The sequence below is a fragment of the Ascaphus truei genome, chromosome 6, assembly GCF_040206685.1.
Source record: "Ascaphus truei isolate aAscTru1 chromosome 6, aAscTru1.hap1, whole genome shotgun sequence".
Classification (NCBI taxonomy): Eukaryota; Metazoa; Chordata; class Amphibia; order Anura; family Ascaphidae; genus Ascaphus; species Ascaphus truei.
The window spans coordinates 48893926-48920629 of NC_134488.1; the positions used below are offsets into that span (position 1 = coordinate 48893926).

Sequence of the window (26704 nt, forward strand, 5' to 3'; positions counted from 1 at the left end):
GCAGCGGTGTGCGGGATGGAAGTCTCTGTGCCCAGCACGGTGTATATTGCTCTGCGTGGGTATATGAGCTGTTCTCTGTGTCCCCGAGCAGCGGTGTGCGGGATGGAAGTCTCTGTGCCCAGCACGGTGTATATTGCTCTGCGTGGGTATATGAGCTGTTCTCTGTGTCCCCGAGCAGCGGTGTCCGGGATGGAAGTCTCTGTGCCCAGCACGGTGTATATTGCTCTGCGTGGGTATATGAGCTGTTCTCTGTGTCCCCGAGCAGCGGTGTCCGGGATGGAAGTCTCTGTGCCCAGCACGGTGTATATTGCTCTGCGTGGGTATATGAGCTGTTCTCTGTGTCCCCGAGCAGCGGTGTGCGGGATGGAAGTCTCTGTGCCCAGCACGGTGTATGCCCTGAATGGCTCCGACATCCGGTTGACGTGTTCCTTCAACTCTTGCTACAAGATGGATAACAAACTGTTCTCTATGAACTGGACATACCGGAGCTGCGAGAACTGCAGCGAGGAGACGGTGAGGGTTTTGTCCTGTGCCCCCTACAGTGCCCAATCCCTGTGCCCCTACAGTGCCCAATCCCTGTCACCCCTACAGTGCCCAATCCCTGTGCCCCCTACAGTGACCAATCCCTGTGCCCCCTACAGTGACAAATCACTGTGTCACCTTCTGTGCCCCCTACAGTGCCCACTACTCTGCCCAATCGCTGTGCCACCTACTGTGCCCAATCACTGTGCCACCTTCTGTGCCCAATCACTGTGCCACCTTCTGTGCCCCTAGTGTCCAATCCTGTGCCCTCTACAGTGCCACCTTCTGTGCCCAGTCACTGTGCCACATTCTGTGCCCCCTACAGTGTCCAATCTCTATGCCACCTTCTATGCCCAATCACTCAGCCACCTTCTGTGCCCAATTCTGTGCCCCATACAGTGCCCAATCACTATGCCACCTTCTGTGCCCAATCACTGTGCCACCTTCTGTGCCCAATCACTGTGCCCCCTACAGTGCCCAATCACTGTGCCCCCTACAGTGTCCAATCACTGTGCCACCTTCTGTGCCCAATCACTGTGCCCCCTACAGTGCCCAGCGAAGAATCGTCCTAGCGCTGGAAGGCAGATCATTTTGATGAAATGAACGAGATTAAACTCTCTTCCTCTCGCTCTGTTCCGCGCAGTTCATCCAGTATGATAAGAAGATTATTAACCTGCGTCTGGATCGGTTTCAAAACCGCGTGGAGTTTTCCGGGAACCCCAGTAAGAATAACGTGTCCGTAGTGATCCGAGAAGTCCAGCTGAACGATGAGGGCGAGTATCACTGCTACGTGCTGAACCCGCCGGACCGGCACAAGGGGACCGGCAAAATCCGACTCAAAGTCCTAACTGAGGGTGTGTAACACTGACAGACGGAGGGAGGGAGCCCCTCTCCTGTGTGTGTGTGTGTGTGTCACTGACAGACTGAGGGAGCCCCTCTCCTATGTGTGTGTGTGTGTCACTGACAGACTGAGGGAGCCCTGTGTGTGTGTGTGTGTGTGTGTGTGTGTGTGTGTGTGTGTGTGTGTGTGTGTGTGTGTGTGTGTGTGTGTGTGTGTGTGTGTGACACTGACAGACTGAGGGATCCTGTAACAGGGACTTATCCCTGTTAAGAAACTTGCCTCTAATCCAGCAGTGTGCTGGTTAATTGCTGGTGTGCAATCAACCAGCTCCACCTGCCTAATCAGAACTCTGTGAAATAGTGTCACGTGAGACACAGGAAGAGGATTCCTGAGCTCACAATTGGAGCTGACCCAGGAAGGACAGACCAGAGAGTTCCCTGGTCCACAACTGGGCTGACATGGGGAACAAACAGATGTCTTGAGCTGCAAAGAGACTGCAGGCTGACAGCAAGACACAGGGAACAAGATTTCTAAACCTGGATCCTGATATTGCTATAGCACACAAGGGTGCGGACCCAGGAGAGCAGAGAGGCCTTCCCCTACAGCTACAGATAAGACTTTCTTATGGGACTGTTTATATATATATATATATATATATATATATATATTAATATATATTATATATATATATACACAAGAAATTCAGTCAGCACACTCTAATAGAAAATGTTGTAACAGCAGATGCTAGTCCCATAGAGAGCAAATATCATACGAACCAATCCAAAGACCAGTAAAGAGACAGCAGACCGCATGGGGTTAATCCAATGATATATATTCACAACATGAAATACACCTAAGTTTACGTGTATTTCATGTTGTGAATATATATCATTGGATTAACCCCGTGCGGTCTGCTGTCTCTTTATTGGTCTTTGGATTGGTTCGTATGATATATATATATATATATATATATATATATATATATATATATATATATATATATATACAAATGTAAATACAACTTTATGCTCATCTACATGTCTTAGGCAGGTCTATATATATAAATATATATAAATATATACAGTGGTTGACAAATCACCAAAAAATCTACTCGCCACACAAAAAAATCTACTCGCCACCTAGTACCAAACGTGTGCTGCTTGGGCCAATATTTACTCGCCCGAGGGTTAAATCCACTCGCCCGGGGCGAGCAAATGTATAGGTTTGTCGAACACTGAATATATATATTTATTTGGGCTGGCAATTAGCTTAGCTAACCACCCAGTTAGAGAGGGCTGGACTACATGTGTAGATATTCTCCAAAGCGGAGTAGGTTATTCTTTGGCTTATTTTGAATGTTTTGCTGTGTTAAAGGGACAGGTGCAATAAAGCCTAATTTTAGTTTCACTTTAAACGGTCTCCATTGCGTACCTGTGCACACGTCTCTTACAGGGCCCCTCTTGTGTGTGTGTGTGTGTGTGTGACACAGACAGACTGAGTGAGCCCCTCTAGTGTGTGTGTGTGATACACGGACAGACTGAGGGATCCCCTCTCCTGTATGCATCCCTCTTTTCTCCCCTCAGTGCCCCCTGAGAGGGATTCCACGGTGGCCGTTCTGGTTGGAGCTACAGTCGGAGGATTTCTCGCGGTTGTGATTTTGATCCTGGTGATCGTAAAATGCGTGAGACGGAAAAAACAGCAAACTCTAAACTCCGAGGATCAGAAAACGGAGGAAGAACTGAAGACTGATGGGGAGGGAAACCCCGGGGTAGAAGTGAAGGTATGTGAGGCGTTATTCTGCAGGAACACACACACAAGGGGAACGAGTCAGAGAACCACAAAGCAGAGATTGATTGATTGATATATATATATATATATATTGATATGTATCAATATCAATCAATCACCTTTTCCCCCACCCTAAGATGATATAGCTACCGGTATATTCTGGTGCGGGTGCATACCTGTTAGGTAGAACAGAAGGCCTGAGATCTCCGCGGTGGTAAAGGGAGACATCAGGACGGGTTATCAGGGAGGGTTTGTCGGTCAGCGCAGCGCCTCCAGTCCAGGAGGATCCTGGAGCAGCCAGGATGAACCTCATAGGCAACTCTTCTTGGTATTCACACTCCAGACATCACACCAGAGAGGGCATAACTGGAGTTTGTTGGGTACATCATAGATATTACAGGTCCCATTCCCTGAAGGTAGTGCCCTGGGCTTGAAGCCCTGAACACCCCTCATCAGCATACCTTACCCCCTAACAGGGCAAGGCCTCAGCCTACTCCTGTCCAGGACAGACTTACTGCTGTGTCCTCATAGCAGGGAGGGCAGCACAGAACTAACTCCCAGAACCCTTACTCTAACCTATAGAGGGAAACCCCCTCCTTCCCAGGGGAGAGGCTTGTAAGCCGGCCTCCTATCAGTCATAGGCCCCCCTTGTAATACATGCTACACCTGAACTTTATTAGGTAAAGTAATATAATAATATAACCAGGCCCTGCAGGATGTGCTCCCAACACTGCCCACTCTTTACTGGGAGTTACAGTGCTAGAGGGGCCAGAGAATGAGTATCCCAAGGAGACTTGGCTACATCGTCCCTCTGGTTTTGAAATCCCTCATGACCTCGCATGAGGGTATAATATCCCACCACATTTTTATATAATAAAAACACAACATGGTAATAACATTATAACATAACCGATTCCACACTGGTAATGTGTCCATCCCTTCAGATATTTTAGACCTCACATTTGGGGTAACCATCACATGGGAAGTGGCCACAGTCATTACCGGGGACACAGGTCGAGGGGACCAGGGCCTGTATCTGGTGTCACAGTCAGATTCTCTGGAACTAGGTTCAGGACTGTGGGAATGGTCGGAACAGGATGATGGGGCAGAACGGGGCAAGTCCAGCGCTTCAAAGTCTCGTTCTGCGGGGTATTTAGAGTTCCGTACCCCAACTTGGCCGGCAACCAGAGAAGTCATCCCCATTATGGCCTGCAACTCTCTACACCCGGGAGCGAGAACAACTGCAGCCGGAGGCTTAGCAAGGCCTCCCATGCCCCGGATAGCAGAGGGGCTACTTCGCTTGCCCTGCTTCCGCGCCCTGCACTGCTGCAAGAAACTGTTCTTCATAGAGGTACTCACCAACGCAGCAGGGGCAGTGCAGGATCCGAAAGAGAAGCAGTACCGGCCGGTACCGCTAGCGGAAATCCCTCAACGCTGATCACCTCGTCCTGGCGCTCGGTGTAGGCAGCAGCCACATAGGCCATGGCTCGATCTCGGGCCTCGCAGATGGCTTTACACTGCAACCGTAGCTGGGATATTCCTCCAGGGACATCGGCCCAGCGATGATAGACATCCCCTGGTAGAAGTTGGGGCTCAAGTTGGACGAAGGGATCGTTACCTCGGGATCGTTGGAGGCCTCGTCTGACACCTCATCGATGGACCCACCCTCGCTGTCCTGCCGGAAGCTCACAGACCCAGCAGTGGATGGCTCGTCTTGTGGGGAGCGGGGCACCAAGGGCGTGGCGGGCCTCGCTCGGCCGATCCTATCCAGGCAACGGCTCGCCTCCTCTAATGGGCAGATCGTAGCGGAAACTTGACTGGATAGCAGAAGGGGACTCGCGCTGTCGCACGCCGGCTGGTGTGGACTTGGGTACGTCCGCTGGTAAAATTTCTTCCACAGGGCTGGAGAAACCGCTGATGTCAGTTCCCATGGCTCCCAGCGAGCCCGCTCCAGAGTCCATTCTTTGTGAACTGCGGTTCCTATACCGGGTTTTGGAACCGACCAAGTGCCGAAGCAGTGTCCAGAAATTGGGTTGATGGGTCTCGGATGGCTGCCCAGCCATATCCATCAATCCTTGGAGAAACCCGTTGATATCGGGAAATTCCCCAGTGTGCAGCAGGGTCTTGGAAGTCTCCGCGGAGGTGGCATTCAGAGCACCGGGAAGTGGATCCCAGTGCAGGTCCCACCCGTTCGCACAACGGGCAGACCAACCAGAGCGAGTTCTCCCTATCGTGGGGAAGTAATAGCAGACCTCCTGGGAGGGCAAAGTGAGTGCCTTGCTTCTCAGCCATCGTCGCAGCTATCTGGAAAGGAGCGTGTAGGCGTGCGTCTGTCCAGCAATACTACCACGTGCGACTCTGGTTAAGTCCCCACATCCGCTGCTCGGCAGTAGGTAGATACGCCCTCAGCTCCTCCCGCTGGTAATTCAGTGGTGCGGCTGTACAGAACAGGGCGCGGCTTGGCTTCGCACCAAGCCCAGGCATTTGCAAACAGAGCCTTGCAACTTTGCACATGTTGCCATGCGGTCTCCCGTTTGCGGCGGGAACCGCCATTTTACATTGGAAAAGAACATGATGCGGCTCCCTCTGGCGGGGACCGCGTTAGCATGGCTGCAGCTCCTCAAACGGAGGTTCAGGTCACCTGCGGATCAAGCGCCCCTCCTCGGATACCTGCCCGCTCAGACAAAAATGAACAGCACGGTGCAGGCCGTCGTTACCTCGGGTGGAACCCTTGGGACACTACACCCACACATCTTCTTGGTTATAATAGCGCGGTGCAGGCCGCAGCTTCCCTTCGGTGAAGCCTCTGGGATACCGCCCCTGCACCTCTTCTTAGTAGTGATATTGCCACGCGGCAGCTCCCAAGTGGGGACTGCCATAGTAGCTGCAGCTCCTCACACAGAGGTCTTGGCTGCTTGACGGTAAAGCGCCCCTCCCTAGATACCTGCCCGCATATACAGAACATAGGCCAGAGAGTCAACTGCATGGCGCAGGCCACAGTCCCCTTTGGTGAAGCCTCTGGGAAAACTGCCCCTGCACCTCTTGGTAATAGCGATTACACACACACTGCCCGTGCATGTAACTTGGGGAGGAGGCGTCCATGCGGTAGCTCCATTTTGGCAGGGAGTCCGGTCCTTCAGATCCCATAAGGTCCTTTATGGACACTACACCCATGGGCCCTCTGACTTGGCATAGTAGGAGCGTCCTTTCTTTTCTCGCTTGCTGCAAAAGCCTGTCCTGATGCTATCTCGCCTCCAAATGTAGCGCCTTTTCCCCCACCCTAAGTGAGATGATATAGCTACCGGTGTGTTCTGGTGCTGGTGCATACCTGTTAGGTAGAACAGAAGGCCGGAGATCTTCGCGATGGTAATGGGACACATCAGGACAGGCTCTCAAGGATGGTTCTTTGGTCAGCGCAGCGCCTCCAGCCCAAGAGGATCCTGGAGCAGCCAGGACGAACCTCATAAGCAACTCTTCTTGGCATTCACACTCCAGACATCACACTCGGCTCAGCCTCTCGTGTCCAGGTGCTGGATCCATGCAGGCTGGGCCTAGTCTCTCGTGTCCAGGTGCTGGATCCATGCAGGCTGGGCCTAGTCTCTCGTGTCCAGGTGCTGAATCGGTGCAGGCTGGGCCTAGTCTCTCGTGTCCAGGTGCTGGATCCATGCAGGCTGGGCCTAGTCTCTCGTGTCCAGGTGCTGGATCCATGCAGGCTGGGCTCAGCCTCTCGTGTCCAGGTGCTGGATCCATGCAGGCTGGGCCTAGTCTCTCGTGTCCAGGTGCTGGATCCATGCAGGCTGGGCCTAGTCTCTCGTGTCCAGGTGCTGGATCCATGCAGGCTGGGCCTAGTCTCTCGTGTCCAGGTGCTGAATCGGTGCAGGCTGGGCCTAGTCTCCCACACCGTGTCAGGGTGCTGGGTCGGTGCAGGCTGTGTTAGGGTGCTGGGTCGGTGCAGGCTGGGCTCAGCCCCTCGTGTCCGGGTGCTGGGTCGGTGCAGGCTGGGCTCAGCCCCTCGTGTCCGGGTGCTGGGTCAGTGCAGGCTGGGCTCAGTCTCTCGTGTCAGGGTGCTGGGTCGGTGCAGGCTGGGCTCAGCCCCTCGTGTCCGGGTGCTGGGTCGGTGCAGGCTGTGTTAGGGTGCTGGGTCGGTGCAGGCTGTGTCAGGGTGCTGGGTCGGTGCAGGCTGTGTCAGGGTGCTGGGTCGGTGCAGGCTGTGTCAGGGTGCTGGGTCGGTGCAGGCTGTGTCAGGGTGCTGGGTCGGTGCCGGCTGTGTTAGGGTGCTGGGTCGGTGCAGGCTGTGTCAGGGTGCTGTGTCGGTGCAGGCTGGGCGTAGATCTTCTGATGGAATAAGGAAGGGCACCATCAACTTTTATAGTACAAACAGGCGCTTTATTAACAGCCGTCTGTAATGCTCTTCACACTTAGACGCACTTCACACTATTCACAGTTGTGATACACTTACAGTGTTTGTACTAGTTGCTTCTTCCCTAGGTCCCCTCGTCTTAATAACCTAGGGAGGTACTGAGGCTGGTTACTCTTTGGGATCGCTGAAGCGTCCCTCTTCTGTATAGCGTCAGACGTGTCCCATTACTAGTGAGCGCCTTGCGGGCATTGGCCGACATTCTATTTCCCGGTCAATATTCCGGGACTGTACTCTGACTGTCACCCCTGGGCAGGCTGGGTCTGCATCGGCTACGGACCTTCCAATTGGGCCAATCCGACCATGCCCTAAAGTTCCCATCTGTAGAACCCCTTTTGGGCTTAGGCTTCATCGTATCTGATTAACTGCATTTGTCATGGTCATTGCTACAGACCTATCTGGGTCGGGTACTTTCCCTAACTATAAAGCAGCAAACGTGGACAGATTAATCGTAGTGCCCTTATCTATACACGGAAACATATTTACATCATTAACAGTGAGGCTCCTGCAACCGTCACTCCCAGGAACCTGTTTCTAGAACATTCAGGGGAGCTACATATACCCCGATGGTCACGTCACCAGATATAAAGTGGGCGTGACTTCTTTCCTGCCAAGTCACTCTATGCCATGTGATGGGAGAGGGGCGTGAGCCCATGTAGTTTACCCCTTAAAGCCATTAACACCCTAACTGGAGTTTGGAGAAAGCCGTTACAGAGATCCAATGTGGTGAGGATGCCAGATCCATGATGTGCAATCAGATGTTCTGTACGGGGTTAAATATCTGGAATGATTGGTTTTGTGTTGAACTGCGCTCCGTAAACAAACCAGATTCCCCCATCCTTATTCTTCACAGTGACCAAGTCAGTAGTTCTCAACTCCAGTCCTCAAGCCCCACCAACAGGTCAAGTTTTCAGGATATCCCTGCTTCAGCACAGATGGCTTAGCCGAAGGTATCGATTACCAAACTATTTCCCACCGTCGCCTCGTCGTGTACTTTAAACCCAAGTTCATGGAAGTAAGCCCGAGCAAGTTTGCCCCCATCTCGGTAACGTACAACGGGACGGGTAAGGTTACCCGACCCGACACCGTAACGGAGGCGGCAGCTTGGGTCACGTGCTGCCTCCATCATTGGATGATGGTGAAAATATACACGCGGTTACGATGGAAACGTTTTCTCCTGGGGCCGAGATAAGTGGAATCCTAACTTTATTTAACAGCCAGTTGCGTCGTTTGAAGTCCCACCACGGTATTGGGGCGTGAGTCGTACGCGCCGTGCTCTTCCAGGTTTTGGTAGGTCCCGAACAACAACACCTGGCAAAACAATTCTGTTTGGTACACGGGCGGCACCGTGGCCCCCGAGATGCGCAGGTTCTTAACCCTTCCGCCACAATGAAAGCAGCGTGATGTTTGTCCCAGATTCTGCCCCTGGCCACCGGACTTTGCTTCCTCTGCTGGAGTTACTGCGTCAGCCAATTCCTGCACCTGGCGTCTCTTCACCGGACAGCCCAGATCTCGCCAAGAGACCTCGCAGTCTGTGGCTGTTTGTCTGCAGCTGATCGCGTATCATTCTCCCTACGTATTACTGAACGTGCCAGGGGCCACGATCTCCTTTAAAGACGAGACACGTTAACCAACTGGTTCCTCTGTCTCTGTCCGTGCCGGGAAATCTCATCCTTTCCACTGAAACATCCGGAGGGGGCAGTGCGAGTCTACAGAATTCCAGGTGTGAACCGGCAGGTTCCAGGTGTGAACCGGCAGGTTCCAGGTGTGAACCGGCAGGTTCCAGGTGTGGACCGGCAGGTGTCAGGTGTGGACCGGCAGGTGTCAGGTGTGGACCGGCAGGTGTCAGGTGTGGACCGGCAGGTGTCAGGTGTGGACCGGCAGGTTCCAGGTGTGGACTGGCAGGTTCCAGGTGTGGACCGGCAAGTTCCAGGTGTGGACCGGCAGGTTCCAGGTGTGGACCGGCAGGTGTCAGGTGTGGTCCGGCAGGTGTCAGGTGTGGACCGGCAGGTGTCAGGTGTGGACCGGCAGGTGTCAGGTGTGGACCGGCAGGTGTCAGGTGTGGACCGGCAGGTGTCAGGTGTGGACCGGCAGGTTCCAGGTGTGGACCGGCAGGTTCCAGGTGTGGACCGGCAGGTGTCAGGTGTGGACCGGCAGGTATCAGGTGTGGACCGGCAGGTTCCAGGTGTGGACCGGCAGGTGTCAGGTGTGGACCTGCAGGTATCAGGTGTGGACCGGCAGGTTCCAGGTGTGGACCGGCAGGTTCCAGGTGTGGACCGTAAGTATACAGTGAGAAGTTTATTTCTGCGAGGTCTGCAGGGTGTTGCAGAAATGGTTTTGGTGAATGTACACGGGGTTCTGATGCACCATTTGTAATGTTGCAGACGCACACAGGGTGAGGGGGAGCGAGAGAGCAGGGTGAGTGGAAGAAGCAGGGGGACAGAGAGCAGGGTGAGTGGAAGAAGCAGGGGGAGGGGGAGAGAGAGAGCAGGGTGAGGGGGAGTGAGAGAGCAGGGTGAGAGGGAGTGAGAGAGCAGGCTGAGGGGGAGAGGCAGGCTGAGGGGGAGAGGCAGGGTGGAGGGGGAGTGAGAAAGCAGGGGTAGAGGCAGGGTGAGGGGTAGAGGCAGGGTGAGGGGAGCGAGAGAGCAGGTGAGGGGGAGAGGCAGGATGGGGAGGAGATTAACACACTGAAAATAAATGTGCTCTTTCTCCTGTACCCAGCTTCTCACTTTCTCCTCCTTTTCTCTCTCCCCCTTTTCCCTCTCCCCTCTTGTTATAGGCAGCCATACCTGAGGTCCAGTGACCTGTCCCTCTGCCCCTGACCCGCGTATACAATCTCCTGCTGTCCTCCTATGACATTTTCTTGCAGCTCTCCTGCTGTCCTCCTATGACATTTTCTTGCTGCTCTCCTGCTGTCCCCTTCACACGTTCTTGCTGCTCTCCTGCTGTCCCCGTCACACGTTCTTGCTGCTCTCCTGCTGTCCCCATCACACATTCTTGCTGCTCTCCTGCTGTCCTCCTATGACATTTTCTTGCTGCTCTCCTGCTGTCCCCATCACACGTTCTTGCTGCTCTCCTGCTGTCCCTCCGTCACACGTTCTTGCTGCTCTCCTGCTGTCCCTCCGTCACACGTTCTTGCTGCTCTCCTGCTGTCCCCGTCACACGTTCTTGCTGCTCTCCTGCTGTCCCTCCGTCACACGTTCTTGCTGCTCTCCTGCTGTCCCCCTGCCACACGTTCTTGCTGCTCTCCTGCTGTCCCCGTCACACGTTCTTGCTGCTCTCCTGCTGTCCCCATCACACGTTCTTGCTGCTCTCCTGCTGTCCCCCTGCCACACGTTCTTGCTGCTCTCCTGCTGTCCCCATCACACGTTCTTGCTGCTCTCCTGCTGTCCCCGTCACACGTTCTTGCTGCTCTCCTGCTGTCCCCGTCACACGTTCTTGCTGCTCTCCTGCTGTCCCCATCACACGTTCTTGCTGCTCTCCTGCTGTCCCCCTGCCACACGTTCTTGCTGCTCTCCTGCTGTCCCCATCACACGTTCTTGCTGCTCTCCTGCTGTCCCCGTCACACGTTCTTGCTGCTCTCCTGCTGTCCCCGTCACACGTTCTTGCTGCTCTCCTGCTGTCCCCCTGCCACACGTTCTTGCTGCTCTCCTGCTGTCCCCGTCACACGTTCTTGCTGCTCTCCTGCTGTCCCCATCACACGTTCTTGCTGCTCTCCTGCTGTCCCCATCACACATTCTTGCTGCTCTCCTGCTGTCCCTCCGTCACACGTTCTTGCTGCTCTCCTGCTGTCCCCGTCACACGTTCTTGCTTCTCTCCTGCTGTCCCCGTCACACGTTCTTGCTGCTCTCCTGCTGTCCCCGTCACACGTTCTTGCTGCTCTCCTGCTGTCCCCCTGCCACACGTTCTTGCTGCTCTCCTGCTGTCCCCGTCACACCTTCTTGCTGCTCTCCTGCTGTCCTTCCGTCACACGTTCTTGCTGCTCTCCTGCTGTCCCCGTCACACGTTCTTGCTGCTCTCCTGCTGTCCCCCTGCCACATGTTCTTGCTGCTCTCCTGCTGTCCCCCGTCACACGTTCTTGCTGCTCTCCTGCTGTCCCCGTCACACGTTCTTGCTGCTCTCCTGCTGTCCCCGTCACACGTTCTTGCTGCTCTCCTGCTGTCCCCGTCACATGTTCTTGCTGCTCTCCTGCTGTCCCCATCACACGTTCTTGCTGCTCTCCTGCTGTCCCCGTCACACGTTCTTGCTGCTCTCCTGCTGTCCCCGTCACACGTTCTTGCTGCTCTCCTGCTGTCCCCTTGCCACACGTTCTTGCTGCTCTCCTGCTGTCCCCGTCACACCTTCTTGCTGCTCTCCTGCTGTCCCCGTCACACGTTCTTGCTGCTCTCCTGCTGTCCCCCGCCACACGTTCTTGCTGCTCTCCTGCTGTCCCCGTCACACGTTCTTGCTTCTCTCCTGCTGTCCCCGTCACACGTTCTTGCTGCTCTCCTGCTGTCCCCGTCACACGTTCTTGCTGCTCTCCTGCTGTCCCCCTGCCACACGTTCTTGCTGCTCTCCTGCTGTCCCCGTCACACCTTCTTGCTGCTCTCCTGCTGTCCTTCCGTCACACGTTCTTGCTGCTCTCCTGCTGTCCCCGTCACACGTTCTTGCTGCTCTCCTGCTGTCCCCCTGCCACATGTTCTTGCTGCTCTCCTGCTGTCCCCCGTCACACGTTCTTGCTGCTCTCCTGCTGTCCCCGTCACACGTTCTTGCTGCTCTCCTGCTGTCCCCGTCACACGTTCTTGCTGCTCTCCTGCTGTCCCCGTCACATGTTCTTGCTGCTCTCCTGCTGTCCCCATCACACGTTCTTGCTGCTCTCCTGCTGTCCCCGTCACACGTTCTTGCTGCTCTCCTGCTGTCCCCGTCACACGTTCTTGCTGCTCTCCTGCTGTCCCCTTGCCACACGTTCTTGCTGCTCTCCTGCTGTCCCCGTCACACCTTCTTGCTGCTCTCCTGCTGTCCCCGTCACACGTTCTTGCTGCTCTCCTGCTGTCCCCCGCCACACGTTCTTGCTGCTCTCCTGCTGTCCCCCCGTCACACGTTCTTGCTGCTCTCCTGCTGTCCCCGCCACACGTTCTTCCTGCTCTGCTGCTGTCCCCCCGTCACACGTTCTTGCTGCTCTTCTGCTGTCCCCGTCACACGTTCTTGCTGCTCTCCTGCTGTCCCCCTGCCACACGTTCTTGCTGCTCTCCTGCTGTCCCCGTCACACGTTCTTGCTGCTCTCCTGCTGTCCCCGTCACACCTTCTTGCTGCTCTCCTGCTGTCCCCGTCACACCTTCTTGCTGCTCTCCTGCTGTCCCCGTCACACCTTCTTGCTGCTCTCCTGCTGTCCCCGTCACACGTTCTTGCTGCTCTCCTGCTGTCCCCGTCACACGTTCTTGCTGCTCTCCTGCTGTCCCCGTCACACGTTCTTGCTGCTCTCCTGCTGTCCCCCTGCCACACGTTCTTGCTGCTCTCCTGCTGTCCCCGTCACACGTTCTTGCTGCTCTCCTGCTGTCCCCGTCACACCTTCTTGCTGCTCTCCTGCTGTCCTTCCGTCACACGTTCTTGCTGCTCTCCTGCTGTCCCCGTCACACGTTCTTGCTGCTCTCCTGCTGTCCCCCTGCCACATGTTCTTGCTGCTCTCCTGCTGTCCCCCGTCACACGTTCTTGCTGCTCTCCTGCTGTCCCCGTCACACGTTCTTGCTGCTCTCCTGCTGTCCCCGTCACACGTTCTTGCTGCTCTCCTGCTGTCCCCGTCACATGTTCTTGCTGCTCTCCTGCTGTCCCCATCACATGTTCTTGCTGCTCTCCTGCTGTCCCCGTCACACGTTCTTGCTGCTCTCCTGCTGTCCCCGTCACACGTTCTTGCTGCTCTCCTGCTGTCCCCTTGCCACACGTTCTTGCTGCTCTCCTGCTGTCCCCGTCACATGTTCTTGCTGCTCTCCTGCTGTCCCTGTCACACGTTCTTGCTGCTCTCCTGCTGTCCCCCGCCACACGTTCTTGCTGCTCTCCTGCTGTCCCCCCGTCACACGTTCTTGCTGCTCTCCTGCTGTCCCCGCCACACGTTCTTCCTGCTCTGCTGCTGTCCCCCCGTCACACGTTCTTGCTGCTCTTCTGCTGTCCCCGTCACACGTTCTTGCTGCTCTCCTGCTGTCCCCCTGCCACACGTTCTTGCTGCTCTCCTGCTGTCCCCGTCACACGTTCTTGCTGCTCTCCTGCTGTCCCCGTCACACCTTCTTGCTGCTCTCCTGCTGTCCCCGTCACACCTTCTTGCTGCTCTCCTGCTGTCCCCGTCACACCTTCTTGCTGCTCTCCTGCTGTCCCCGTCACACCTTCTTGCTGCTCTCCTGCTGTCCCCGTCACACGTTCTTGCTGCTCTCCTGCTGTCCCCGTCACACGTTCTTGCTGCTCTCCTGCTGTCCCCGTCACACGTTCTTGCTGCTCTCCTGCTGTCCCCGTCACACGTTCTTGCTGCTCTCCTGAGATTTTACTTCTATTCTGGGCTCTGTCATTGGCATTAATCCTGCTCCAGAATTTCATTTCCTTCAATAAAGGAGCAATTACAAGTGTGTGTGTGTGTGTGACACTGACAGAGTCCCTCCCCTGTGTGTGTGTGACACTGACAGAGCCACTCGTGTGTGTGACACTGACAGAGTCCCTCCCCTGTGTGCGTGTGACACTGACAGAGTCCGTCCTCTGTGTGTTTGTGTGTGACACTGACAGACTGAGTGTGTGTGTGTGTGTGTGTGTGTGTGTGTGTGTGTGTGTGTGTGTGTGTGTGTGTGTGTGTGTGTGTGTGTGTGTGTGTGTGTGTGTGTGTGTGTGTGTGTGTGTGTGAAAGACACTGACAGACTGAGGTAGCATCTCTCTCTCGTGTGTGTGTGTGTGTGACTCTGACAGACTGAGGTAGCCTCTCTCTTCAGTGTGTGTGTGTGTGTGTGTGTGTGTGTGTGTGTGTGTGTGTGTGTGTGTGTGTGTGTGTGTGTGTGTGTGTGTGTGTGTGTGTGTGATACTGACAGACTGAGGGATCCCCTTCTCGTGTGTGTGTGTGCGTGCGTGCGTGCGTGCGTGCGTGCGTGTGTGTGATACTGACAGACTGAGGGATCCCCTTCTCGTGTGTGTGTGTGTGTGTGTGTGTGTGTGATACTGACAGACTGAGGGACCTCCTTCTCGTGTGTGTGTGTGTGTGTGTGTGTGTGTGTGTGTGTGTGTGTGTGTGTGTGTGTGTGTGTGTGTGTGTGTGTGTGTGTGTGTGTGTGTGTGTGTGTGTGTGTGTGTGTGTGTGTGTGTGTGTGATACTGACAGACTGAGGGATCCCCTTCTTGTGTGTGTGTGCGTGCGGGATCCCCTTCTCGTGTGTGTGTGTGATACTGACAGACTGAGGGATCCCCTTCTCGTGTGTGTGTGTGTGTGTGTGTGTGTGTGTGCGTGCGCGTGTGTGTGTGTGTGTGTGTGTGTGTGTGTACTGACAGACTGAGGGAGGTGTGTGTAACTGACAGACTGAGGGAGGTGTGTGTGTGTGTGTGTGACTGACAGACTGAGGGAGGTGTGTGTAACTGACAGACTGAGGGAGGTGTGTGTGTTTGTGTGTCATTAACTGAGGGAAAGAAAGCTTGTTAACATGTACACTGCCAGAACCGTGTAACAGTGTTTTGTATTCCTGCCTGACAGTTTGTAATTAATTAATTCTAATCCGTCAAGAAAACTTTTATCTTACTGTGGGAGCTGCAAGCTTGTGGCGATTGGCGACAGGGTTGCCCACCTCGGGTGTACAGCATGTTTATGGGGTGAGTGGGGTGTAATCAGTAACCCCTTTGGTTCAAAAGGGTACAATGCTGTATATCATTATTTACGGGGTAATAAAAGGTTTTGAGTCTAAAAACTATCCTATGTGTGTTATATTAATAACCCCCCCCCCCCCCCCCTCACACACACAACTACTACACCATGTATACACAGCACAGGTACAGCGCGGGCAGCGGCAGTGCCAGCCTCCCCTCACACACACTACTACACCATGTATACACAGCACAGGTACAGCGCGGGCAGCGGCAGTGCCAGCCTCCCCCACACACACACACTACTACACCATGTATACACAGCACAGGTACAGCGCGGGCAGCGGCAGTGCCAACCTCCCCCTCACACACACTACTACATCATGTATACACAACACAGGTACAGTGTGGGCAGCGGCAGTGCCAGCCTCCCCCACACACACAACTACTACACCATGTATACACAGAACAGGTACAGTGTGGGCAGCGGCAGTGCCAGCCTCCCCTCACACACACTACTACACCATGTATACACAGCACAGGTACAGCACGGGCAGCGGCAGTGCCAGCCTCCCCTCACACACACTACTACACCATGTATACACAGAACAGGCACAGCGCGGGCAGCGGCAGTGCCAGCCTCTCACTCACACACTACTACACCATGTACACACAGCACAGGTACAGTGTGGGCAGCGGCAGTGCCAGCCTCTCACTCACACACACTACTACACCATGTACACACAGCACAGGTACAGCGCGGGCAGCGGCAGTGCCAGCCTCCCCTCACACACTACTACACCATGTACACACAGCACAGGTACAGCGCGGGCAGCGGCAGTGCCAGCCTCCCCTCACACACTACTACACCATGTATACACAGCACAGGTACAGCGCGGGCAGCGGCAGTGCCAGCCTCCCCTCACACACAACTACACCATGTATACACAGCACAGGTACAGTGTGGGCAGCGGCAGTGCCAGCCTCCCCTCACACACTACTACACCATGTATACACAGCACAGGTACAGCGCGGGCAGCGGCAGTGCCAGCCTGTCCCTCTCACACACACTACTACACCATGTATACACAGAACAGGTACAGTGTGGGCAGCGGCAGTGCCAGCCTCCCCTCACACACAGGAAGGGGAGGAGCTGTGGGCAAAGATGGGGCAGACCCTGGAGGAGGGAGAGGAGTTGGAATCAGGGCTCAAGCTAATCTGAATGCGGATAAGAAAGTCAGGTCAGCGCTGCCATTGTACTGTATGTGTTGGTGCACTTGTGGTGAAGGTACCTGCCGGGTGTGTCCACACCCGGACGCGCTGATTGGACAACAGATGGGATCCGCCGATCCAGCGATGTCATCCGCAACGAGTCCGCATCCGCGTGGGGTGGTATCCCGCTGGAGTGTCCCACACGAAGATCATCTCTAGGCTTTGCAGGGTGATCTGGTCCCAGACCACTGCTCTCCATTGCTGCGCAATGTTGCAGCTGAGTCCTTGGCATAAACAGCTAATGGGGCAGTGTCCCTACCTAAGGGCCTGTCTCTATAGCAGCCACAATCTTCTCAAGGGAGTTGGGGCCTATCAAGGGGGTATCTGGCCTAGAGCAGGGGCCACTGACACCCTCCACATACAACCTCCCCTATCTGCATCCTAGCTCCGACTGACATGCTGTCCCAGCACGCCAAATGTATCTATTCCCTTCAGCAGGGAAAACTAGAGCCCTATTGGCTGCTGTGGGTCACCTGGTGTAATCTCCCTAAGCATCATGGGAGTTGTAGTTCCCTGCGGAGCCTGTCCTATTGCCGCCGCATGCGCCTAGCGTACTGCGCATGCGCGAACTTTGTAATGGCCGCCGCAACTCTTTCTACGCATGCGCGAGCACCACCAACATAGCGGCACCCTGCAGAGGGAGCTGCCGGCGAGCCCGCCCCGCCAGCAACATCGCCCACAGCAGCGGAGGTAAGGGGGGGAAACAGGAGGACCGGGGAGCCAGAGGGGACCTCACTACATCTGAAAAACTTGGCGTATGCAAAGCCAAAGTTACCAGGTGGAAACATTGGACATTTTCTTTTGAGAGCAGAATCAGGATTGTTAAAACCTTTTCACTGTCTATTTTCATCTATTTAAGTTTTGTATTTCCCGCCCAAGAAAGTTGTGGTTTCTTTAAATAATTTGTTTTTTCAGATGCTGTGGGGAAACAGGCTCAATTTAGTGAGCAGACACATCACTTGCAGGCCTAGAAATAAGGGAGGTCTTAATACAGTATGGTGAACCCGGAGTTATTTTTTAATTTAGTATTCCTATGTTTTAATTTTCAGGGGATTTTCTCACAAAGTATATGGAGAAATTCTTTTAAGGAGTGGCTGTCACCGCTGTTTGACAAATGGTTTTGAGGGGGAAAATATCAAAAGAATGACTCAAAATATGGGATATTTACCGCCATATATTATTCGGATGGTTAAGGTTATTAGAAAGTCACAAATAACTAGGACTGAAATTGAGCAGCTGTCAAGGAAGCAGCTCTATAAAAGTATTCTAGAGAGAACTCCCCCAATAAGCCTGGATCTGAGACAATGCCCTGAGACCAGCCATGATGTGGTATTAAAGCAACTTCTGATCCCAGATTACCGCAGAAAATGAGCGATGTCTCGTGGTTATTATTTCATAGTAAAATGTATGTCAGGCAGAATTTAAAATGCAGAAATGTTGATGATAGGAATTGTCCGCGGGAAAACTGTAATGTTTTAGAAACCATGGAGCACTTTTTATTGGAATGTCCATTTTCTATATTTTTATGGAAAAAAATTGCAAGTCATCTAAAAATCCCTATTTTGTCCAAACAGAGCTACCCCCAAGTAGCATACGGACTGTTTCCAGAAACAGCATCACAATAGAACCCTGTGCTGGTTAATGTGATATCTATACCATTTATGGAACGCCCGATGTGTGGAATCGCTAAAAAAGTGTGTGTCAGATATAAAGAGCGTTCAGCAGGGGGAATCTGAGAGGTTAGAGAGAAATGTGTTTAAATCTCTTTGGAAGGGAATCTCTGTAAGATAAATGTAATGTTTATGTGATTCTCTGGATGCTATTCTGTAAGTATTGTGAGTATTTGTAAATAATTGTATTTTGTATTTAAATAAAAAAGATTCTCCTCACGCATACTACTACACCATGTACACACAGCACAGGTACAGCGCGGGCAGCAGCAGTGCCAGCCTCTCCCTCATACACACTACTACACCATGTATACACAGCACAGGTACAGCGCGGGCAGCAGCAGTGCCAGCCTCTCCCTCATACACACTACTACACCATGATATGTATACACAGCACAGGTACAGCGTGGGCAGCGGCAGTGCCAGCCTCCCCCTGACAGCAGAGCATAGGTACAACGCGGGTTTGCAGGTGAAGGGGTTAAGTATTATATCAGGTGACCCCAGAGAGGTGTTGGAGGGCTGAGTGTCTCATTAACACGCTGGCGTTACTCCCACCTCTGGAGACCTGGAACCTCATTATAACACTGCCTGGGGTCACAGCGCACAGAGGGAGATCTGGAACCTCATTATAACACTGCCTGGGGTCATTGCACACAAAGGGAGATCTGGAACCTCATTATAACACTGCCTGGGGTCATTGCACACAAAGGGAGAGCCGAAACCTCTTTATAACACTGGCTGGGGTCACGGCACACACAGAGAGACCTGGAACCTCATTATAACACTGCCTGGGGTCACAGCGCACACAGGGAGATCCAGAACCTCATAACACTGCCTGGTGTCACAGAGCACACAGGGAGACCTGGAACCTCATTATAACACTGCCTGGGGTCACAGCGCACACAGGGAGACCCAGAACCTCATTATAACACTGCCTGGTGTCACAGAGCACACAGGGAGACCTGGAACCTCATTATAACACTGCCAGGGGTCACAGCGCACACAGGGAGACCCAGAACCCCATTATAACACTGTCTTGGGTCACAGCACACAAAGGGAGACCCGGAACCTCATTATAACACTGGCTGGGGTCACAGCGCACACAGTGAGACCTGGAACCTCATTATATATCTGATCATCATCCATTCCAAATATCACAGCACACCAATAATCTCCACTAGTGCCAGCACTCCAGCATCCTACTTACACGTGTCAGACTCTGCAAAATATCCACAATTATTTCCAAGAGGACAACACAGGAAACTTCAGGCTACCAGGTCACAGCAACGTCTGATACAAACAACTCACATGGACTGTAATACAAAACTCTTCAGACACAAGAGACAAGTATTCAAAGTGGTGTTTATTGTGTGTAAAACCAACCCAATTTGCATCCAATGTTGTTGTTAAGACTAGTTTAAACATCAGAAAAAGTCCAATATATATGGGACCCGTTTCAGGTTCTGGATATATTTTGTCTTGTTATATTCATGCATTAATGCGGGTTTGATTAAGCTTAATCAAATTACAGGTCTCCATATTTAATTTACTTCCACATATGGGAGTTTTTTGTGTTTATTTTAGTATATTTTAAATAAATATTTGTTATTATATCAATATATTGTTTTATCTGCTCATTCTGGAGATAACTTGATATACATAATACTTCATTTCATCAGTAACATGGATGCGCCCGAGTGTCTTCCTTCTCATTATAACACTGGCAGGGGTCACAGAGCACACAGGGAGACCCGGAACCTCATTATAACACTGCCTGGGGTCACAGAGCACACAGGGGGACCTGGAACCTCATTATAACACTGCCTGGAGTCACAGCGCACACAGGGAGACCTGTAAACTCATTATAACACTGCCTGGGGTCACAGAGCACAAAGGGAGACCCGGAACCTCATTATAACACTGTCTGGGGTTACAGAGCACACAGGGAGACCCGGAACCTCATTATAACACTGGGGTTACAGAGCACACAGGGAGACCTGGAACCTCATTATAACACTGCCGGGGGTCACAGCACACACAGGGAGACCCAGAACCTCATTATAACACTGCCTGGGGTCACAGCGCACACAGGGAGACCTGGAACCTCATTATAACACTGCCTGGGGTCACATCGCACACAGGGAGACCCAGAACCTCATTATAACACTGCCTGGGGTCACAGAGCACACAGGGAGACCTGGAATCTCATTATAACACTGCCTTGGGTCACAGCGCACACAGGGAGACCTGGAACCTCATTATAACACTGACTGGGGTCACGGCACACACAGAGAGACCTGGAACCTCATAACACTGGCTGGGGTCACGGCACACACAGAGAGACCTGGAACCTCATTATAACACTGCCTGGGGTCACAGCGCACACAGGGAGAACCAGAACCTCATTATAACACTTCCTGGGGTCACAGCGCACACAGGGAGACCCAGAACCTTTAATATAACACTGCCTGGGGTCACAGCGCACACAGGGAGACCCAGAACCTCATTATAACACTGCCTGGGGTCACAGCGCACACAGGGAGATCCAGAACCTCATTATAACACTGCCTGGTGTCACAGAGCACACAGGGAGACCCGGAACCTCATTATAACACTGCCTGGGGTCACAGCGCACACTGGGAGACCCAGAATCTCATTATAACACTGCCTGGTGTCACAGAGCACACAGGGAGACCCGGAACCTCATTATAACACTGCCTGGGGTCACAGCGCACACAGGGAGACCCAGAACCTCATTATAACACTGCCTGGGGTCACAGCGCACACAGGGAGATCCAGAACCTCATTATAACACTGCCTGGTGTCACAGAGCACACAGGGAGACCCGGAACCTCATTATAACACTGCCTGGGGTCACAGCGCACACTGGGAGACCCAGAATCTCATTATAACACTGCCTGGTGTCACAGAGCACACAGGGAGACCCGGAACCTCATTATAACACTGCCTGGGGTCACAGCGCACACAGGGAGACCCAGAACCTCATTATAACACTGCCTGGGGTCACAGCGCACACAGGGAGATCCAGAACCTCATTATAACACTGCCTGGTGTCACAGAGCACACAGGGAGACCCGGAACCTCATTATAACACTGCCTGGTGTCACAGAGCACACAGGGAGACCCGGAACCTCATTATAACACTGCCTGGGGTCACAGCTGTAGAGGGAGAGGGGGGTTGGCCCGGTTTTAAAGGGGATGCACCCCATATGGCCACCCCCAGACCTCATAATAGAGAGGAGTGCTGCACACCTTAAAAAGAGAAAAATGATACAATTACCGGTGCTCCAATGTTAGAACGACAGCCTGCAGTCAGTCCTGGGTACATAGAGGAAGGAACAGAGGGCTCAGCGGATTCTGCAAACTCAAACTCATTTATTGAGCCAACACAACGTTTCGACCGTGAAGGTCTTTTTCAAGTGACAATGGCATAAACAAAATCTATTCTAACAACATATAAATAGTGCCCCAAATCCCCACAATGCAACCTGTTCAATCAGTGTTGATGAAGTCCATGCGCTTAATCAGTCCCTTGAATCAATGTCCAGTGTGTAAACTTGAATAGGTGATCCCCTGCAGCTGTAAGTCCTCCTGTAGATATCGTGATGTTCATGTCCTCCCACTTCCTGGTTATTTGGTCTCCATCTTTGTGACGTCATCATTCCGGATCCTCAATGGCTGGAACGCAAAGTCCTCATGCGTTTCAAGTGCGCGCATGCGCAGTAGATGTACGCTCGATCTCCTTCATCTCCTTCCAATATGAGACGCGTGAAGTGCTGGCTGCATATGAATCGTTGCACAAGCGTCAGTCTTTAATCATTCTGTGTCCTCAGTAGTTGGAACGCAAGATCCTCATGCGTTTCAAGCGCGCACATGCGCAGTAGATATCCGCTCGATCTCCTTCAAATTGAGATGCCTAAAGTGCAGACTGTATATCAGTCATTCAAAAAAGCTAGGGCAGGATTGGAAAAGGATGTTTTATTATTACAGCGTGAATCATTCTGGATCCACACATTAGATACGGTATTCCCTAATGGACTAAATGACTTTTTGTCATTAGGATGTTTCATTGAGGAAAGGTAACTCCTTTTTTTCCATAGGCTGCTGCCACTGCCTGCTGTATTGTATAAATATTAGAACTGTCAGGTCAGTATGCCACTGGGGCTATGTAGTTTAAAGAATTGACAAAACTAACCTTTTTTTAACTTTTATTATTAATCACTTTTCATAGTATAATGATGTATTAGCAGCTTGTCCATATAGTGTTGTGCTAATTTATCACCCCATTTTTTCCTCTTTTTTATAATATCGTGGACTTCTAAAATTGAAGATAACTCCCCCCCAATGATTAACAAAAGAAGATGACGCCTGGAAGGACCTCTATAGAAGAAAAACGCTGATCAGCCAATCCATCCTACACTTGCAGGACTACAGTTTGAAGGATTAACGCTAGTGCAATGACTGATATACAGTCTGCACTTTAGGCATCTCAATTTGAAGGAGATCGAGCGGATATCTACTGCGCATGTGCGCGCTTGAAACGCATGAGGATCTTGCGTTCCAACTACTGAGGACACAGAATGATTAAAGACTGACGCTTGTGCAACGATTCATATGCAGCCAGCACTTCAGGCGTCTCAAATTGGAAGGAGATGAAGGAGATCGAGCGTACATCTACTGCGCATGCGCGCACTTGAAACGCACGAGGACTTTGCGTTCCAGCCATTGAGGATCCGGAATGATGACGTCACAAAGATGGATACCAAATAACCAGGAAGTGGGAGGACATGAACATCACGATATCTACAGGAGGACTTACAGCTGCAGGGGATCACCTATTCAAGTTTACACACTGGACATTGATTTAAGGGACTGATTAAGCGCATGGACTTCATCAACACTGATTGAACAGGTTGCATTGTGGGGATTTGGGGCACTATTTATATGTTGTTAGAATAGATTTTGTTTATGCCATTGTCACTTGAAAAAGACCTTCACGGTCGAAACGTTGTGTTGGCTCAATAAATGAGTTTGAATTTGCAAAATCCGTTGTGCCCTCTGTTACGTCTTCTACACCCCCTGACCTCACCAGGGAGGCAAAGGGTTAACTGGACTGCGGTCCAGGAATGTGGTTTACACCTTGTCATGTCAGGAAACTGTATGCTCCCCTGTTCCCATGTTTCATTATAATCCTCTTTTAATGTTTTAAAGTGCATTTCTGTATCTCCAGTTCTGGAGGTCGCAGAGAGTTGATATTTGGCCAATGTGTGGAGTCACTGTAGGCATTAAAAACTGGCAAATTTCAACCCACTGAGCCCACCAGAATGGAACTTATTAATATGTGTAGATATTAAAGTGTATATGTATGGTATTTTGGATCTGCTCTGACAATGCAGGCTCCATCTGCTATGCTAATAGGTCATGAAGGGCAGCCGGCTGATTGAGCCTAAGCACTGTGATCAAAAGTTAACTGCCTGATTGTTTACACTAAGTACTAATCAACTGACCAAGTACTAATCAACAGACTCTGCCACTCTAATTGTTACCTGAGGGTGGAGAATCATCAAACTGGAGTGGTTTGTAAGTGTTATGTCTACACCTACAAATAATGCAGATACTTCATTTGGTAGACTGGTCATTGCCCCTGATTTAATTATGGGGCTACCCATAGAGTCCCAGTACACATGGGCTAATTAGCTGGGGGGCATGGGTTAATCTGTGTCTCCACGTTAGGGATTGGATACAGATAACTGTTCACCATTAGTCTGTATTCAATGTTAAGAATAGGGTTACACAGGTATATAAACTGTGTCAACCCTACAGTTTTTAGTTGTGCTTCTTATTCCACCTGGAATGTCACCGGATTGCTGGAGAATTGCTAGCTGACACTTCCCCATCCCCCAACCCTAAGTAAGTGTTACCTTCTTGTCTGTTAATTGTACTATATTGCTGTGTTCACCTTTTTAAGGAATAAATATATTTTATTATATCTAAGCCTCGTTCAGTTCAACCCAGATATTTGGTGTTCATTATATCTTGTCATAAGCTACCGTGACAAGCTCTATAATTAACTGGTGGCAAGCGGTGGGATTGAACTGAACCTATATTACAGTGTTCTGTGGGACTCTGTCATATAGTGGGAACTCGAGAGTAATTGCGAGTTCCTGGGCCTAAAGATATTGAACACACAGTAGTGCAACAGTTAACACAAGTTGTAACACCACCTCACTGCTGCGACCGTGAACCATGAGCGAGGCTGAAGGCTCATCCAACATGAGGACCCAAGCTCAGCTGAAGGACAAGTGCCGTGAATATGGACTGCCCTATGAGAACTAGGAGGTCGCAGACATGGTTGACGCAATCGGTGACTATGAAGCCCGGCTTGCAGAGCCTCAGGATATGGCTCAGCTTGCCCTTTTACAGCCACCCGGAGATCAGGGAAGGAACCCAGTGCCGGAGCGGCGGAATCTCGGGGAGGGAACGAGTGCACCTCCCGGGTGCAGTGCAACAGGAGGGGCACTGGTTGCTGCGGCTACCAGTCCGTTCACCCCTGAAATGTTGGCACTGATTACTGCGTGGGAAGACAGAGGGACACCGGAGGAGCGGCTGCAGTTTATCACTATGGCAGTGAACAGACCCGCTTATTGCCCCCCTGTCCAATCCAACAACGATGAACTGAAACTGGATCAGCACAGTCTCACCAAGTTCGTGGAAGGTACTGATCAGATCAACAGTTTTTTAAAGAACTTTGAGACACAGTGTCGGCGGTACAAAGTGCTTCCCCAGCATAGGGTTGCACGTTTGGACCACTTACTGTCCGTCTTGGCTAAGCAGACGATGATGGCGCTTCCAGATGAGTATGCTGATGACTATGAACACCTGAAAGAACTGTTATTGTTTCAGTACGGTTTTACCCCTGAAGCCTACTGGGGTCAATTCCGGCAGGAAGAGAGGCAGCCCCAGGAGTCCTATGTTACCTACGAGACCCGCATGGCTTTGTACGGGATACGCTGGGTGGAGGGCTATGAGGCACGGACTTACCAACGCCTGCTGGACCTCATCTTTCAGGAGCAGCTCATGCAGCAGTGCCTGCTGGCGTTGAGGGCTTGGGTGTACGACAAGAAGCCCAAGACTTACCAGGAGGCGGCGAGGCTTGCAGACGACTATGTGGCCAGCCGAGCCCTGATGACCGCCAAAACAGTAGCCAAGGCGGCGGTGGCGGCGGCACCGGCCAGAAAGTCTGCCAATACCCACCAATGGACTCAGAGGCCGCCTGCGGGCAGCAGTCCACCAAAGGAGGGGGAGATCCGGCACGAGCGCTGGTGCTACAACTGCAACCGCCCTGGTCACATCAGACCAGATTGCCCGGAATCCCTGCGTTCCGGCGGACCCCATCAGGGGCAACGCACCCCAGCTGCGAAGCCAGTAGCCCGCGTGCGGGTGGCTTCCACCAAAGACTCCGGACCGGTCATGGAACCAACTCCCAGCGAGATGTCCCATGCCACACCTGTCCCGGTTTCATCGGTGCCTACAGCCAGGAGCGGAGGACATCTCAGCGCGGACCTGCAGCAGACGGACGGCCGGAGCAGACATCTCACCCCGGTCACAGTCGGTGACCGGCATGTAGTCGGCTTGATGGATTCAGGAGCTGCAGTGACCCTGGTCCGACCTGATATGGTCCGGCCAGAGGAATTACTCCCAGGCCCTGGGATACAGATCACTGTGGCCGACGGAGAGCCACGTTTCCTGCAAGTGGCCAGAATCTTTTTGGATTGGGGGAGGGCCAGGGTGTGCGGGAGGTGGGGGTTTTACCCGGTTTGGATGCCGATGTTCTTCTTGGCAACGATCTGGGTCCGATGACCTGCACCTACGACCGAGTGCCCAAACCCGCTGCAGTGGCGGCGGTTACCCGGAGCCAGACAGCGGCAATGGTGGCGGCGCCAGTCCCCCAGCCTTTGGGACCAACGTTAGCGGAGGGCGCAGAGGAGCCCGGGGAGGTAAGCCAGGATCAGTTGCAACCACAGACTGACTTACTGTTTCCCCTCACCCTTCCCCATTCTCCGGACAATGACATGACTGGGGGGTGGCCAGAGTTAGGAGCCCAATTTAGGGAGGCAGTGAAGACAGACCCTACCCTGGCCGGCGTGAGACTTCGGGCGTCCGAATCTCAAGCAGGGGAAGGCACTGAGCACTGCCTATGGTATAAGGGACTCCTGTATAGAGCAGAAGGGAACCCAGGGATAGAGGAGGGATTGACCGGTAAGCGACAGCTAGTAGTGCCCCAGGGGTACCGACAGCAACTGTTATGGGTAGCTCACTCTATTCCGTTAGCGGGACATCAGGGGGTCAACAGAACGCGAGCCCGGTTATTACA

The 26704-nt window shown here is 52.6% G+C and overlaps 1 protein-coding gene across 2 annotated transcripts in view; it reads left to right on the forward strand.

The window, feature by feature from the left end:
• SCN2B (sodium voltage-gated channel beta subunit 2) overlaps window positions 1–26704 on the forward strand; it is an 84535-nt gene that overhangs the window by 5802 nt on the left and 52029 nt on the right. Inside the window, exons 2-5 of one of the 2 annotated variants that reach the window (XM_075604214.1) lie at window positions 353–513; window positions 1166–1376; window positions 2947–3143; window positions 10348–10487. In XM_075604214.1, coding sequence (XP_075460329.1) covers window positions 353–513; window positions 1166–1376; window positions 2947–3143; window positions 10348–10371 — 593 coding nt within the window. In that variant the 3' untranslated portion in view covers window positions 10372–10487. Of the gene's footprint in view, window positions 1–352; window positions 514–1165; window positions 1377–2946; window positions 3144–10347; window positions 10488–26704 lie in introns of those variants that run through there. The other variant, XM_075604216.1, reaches the window with a different exon arrangement.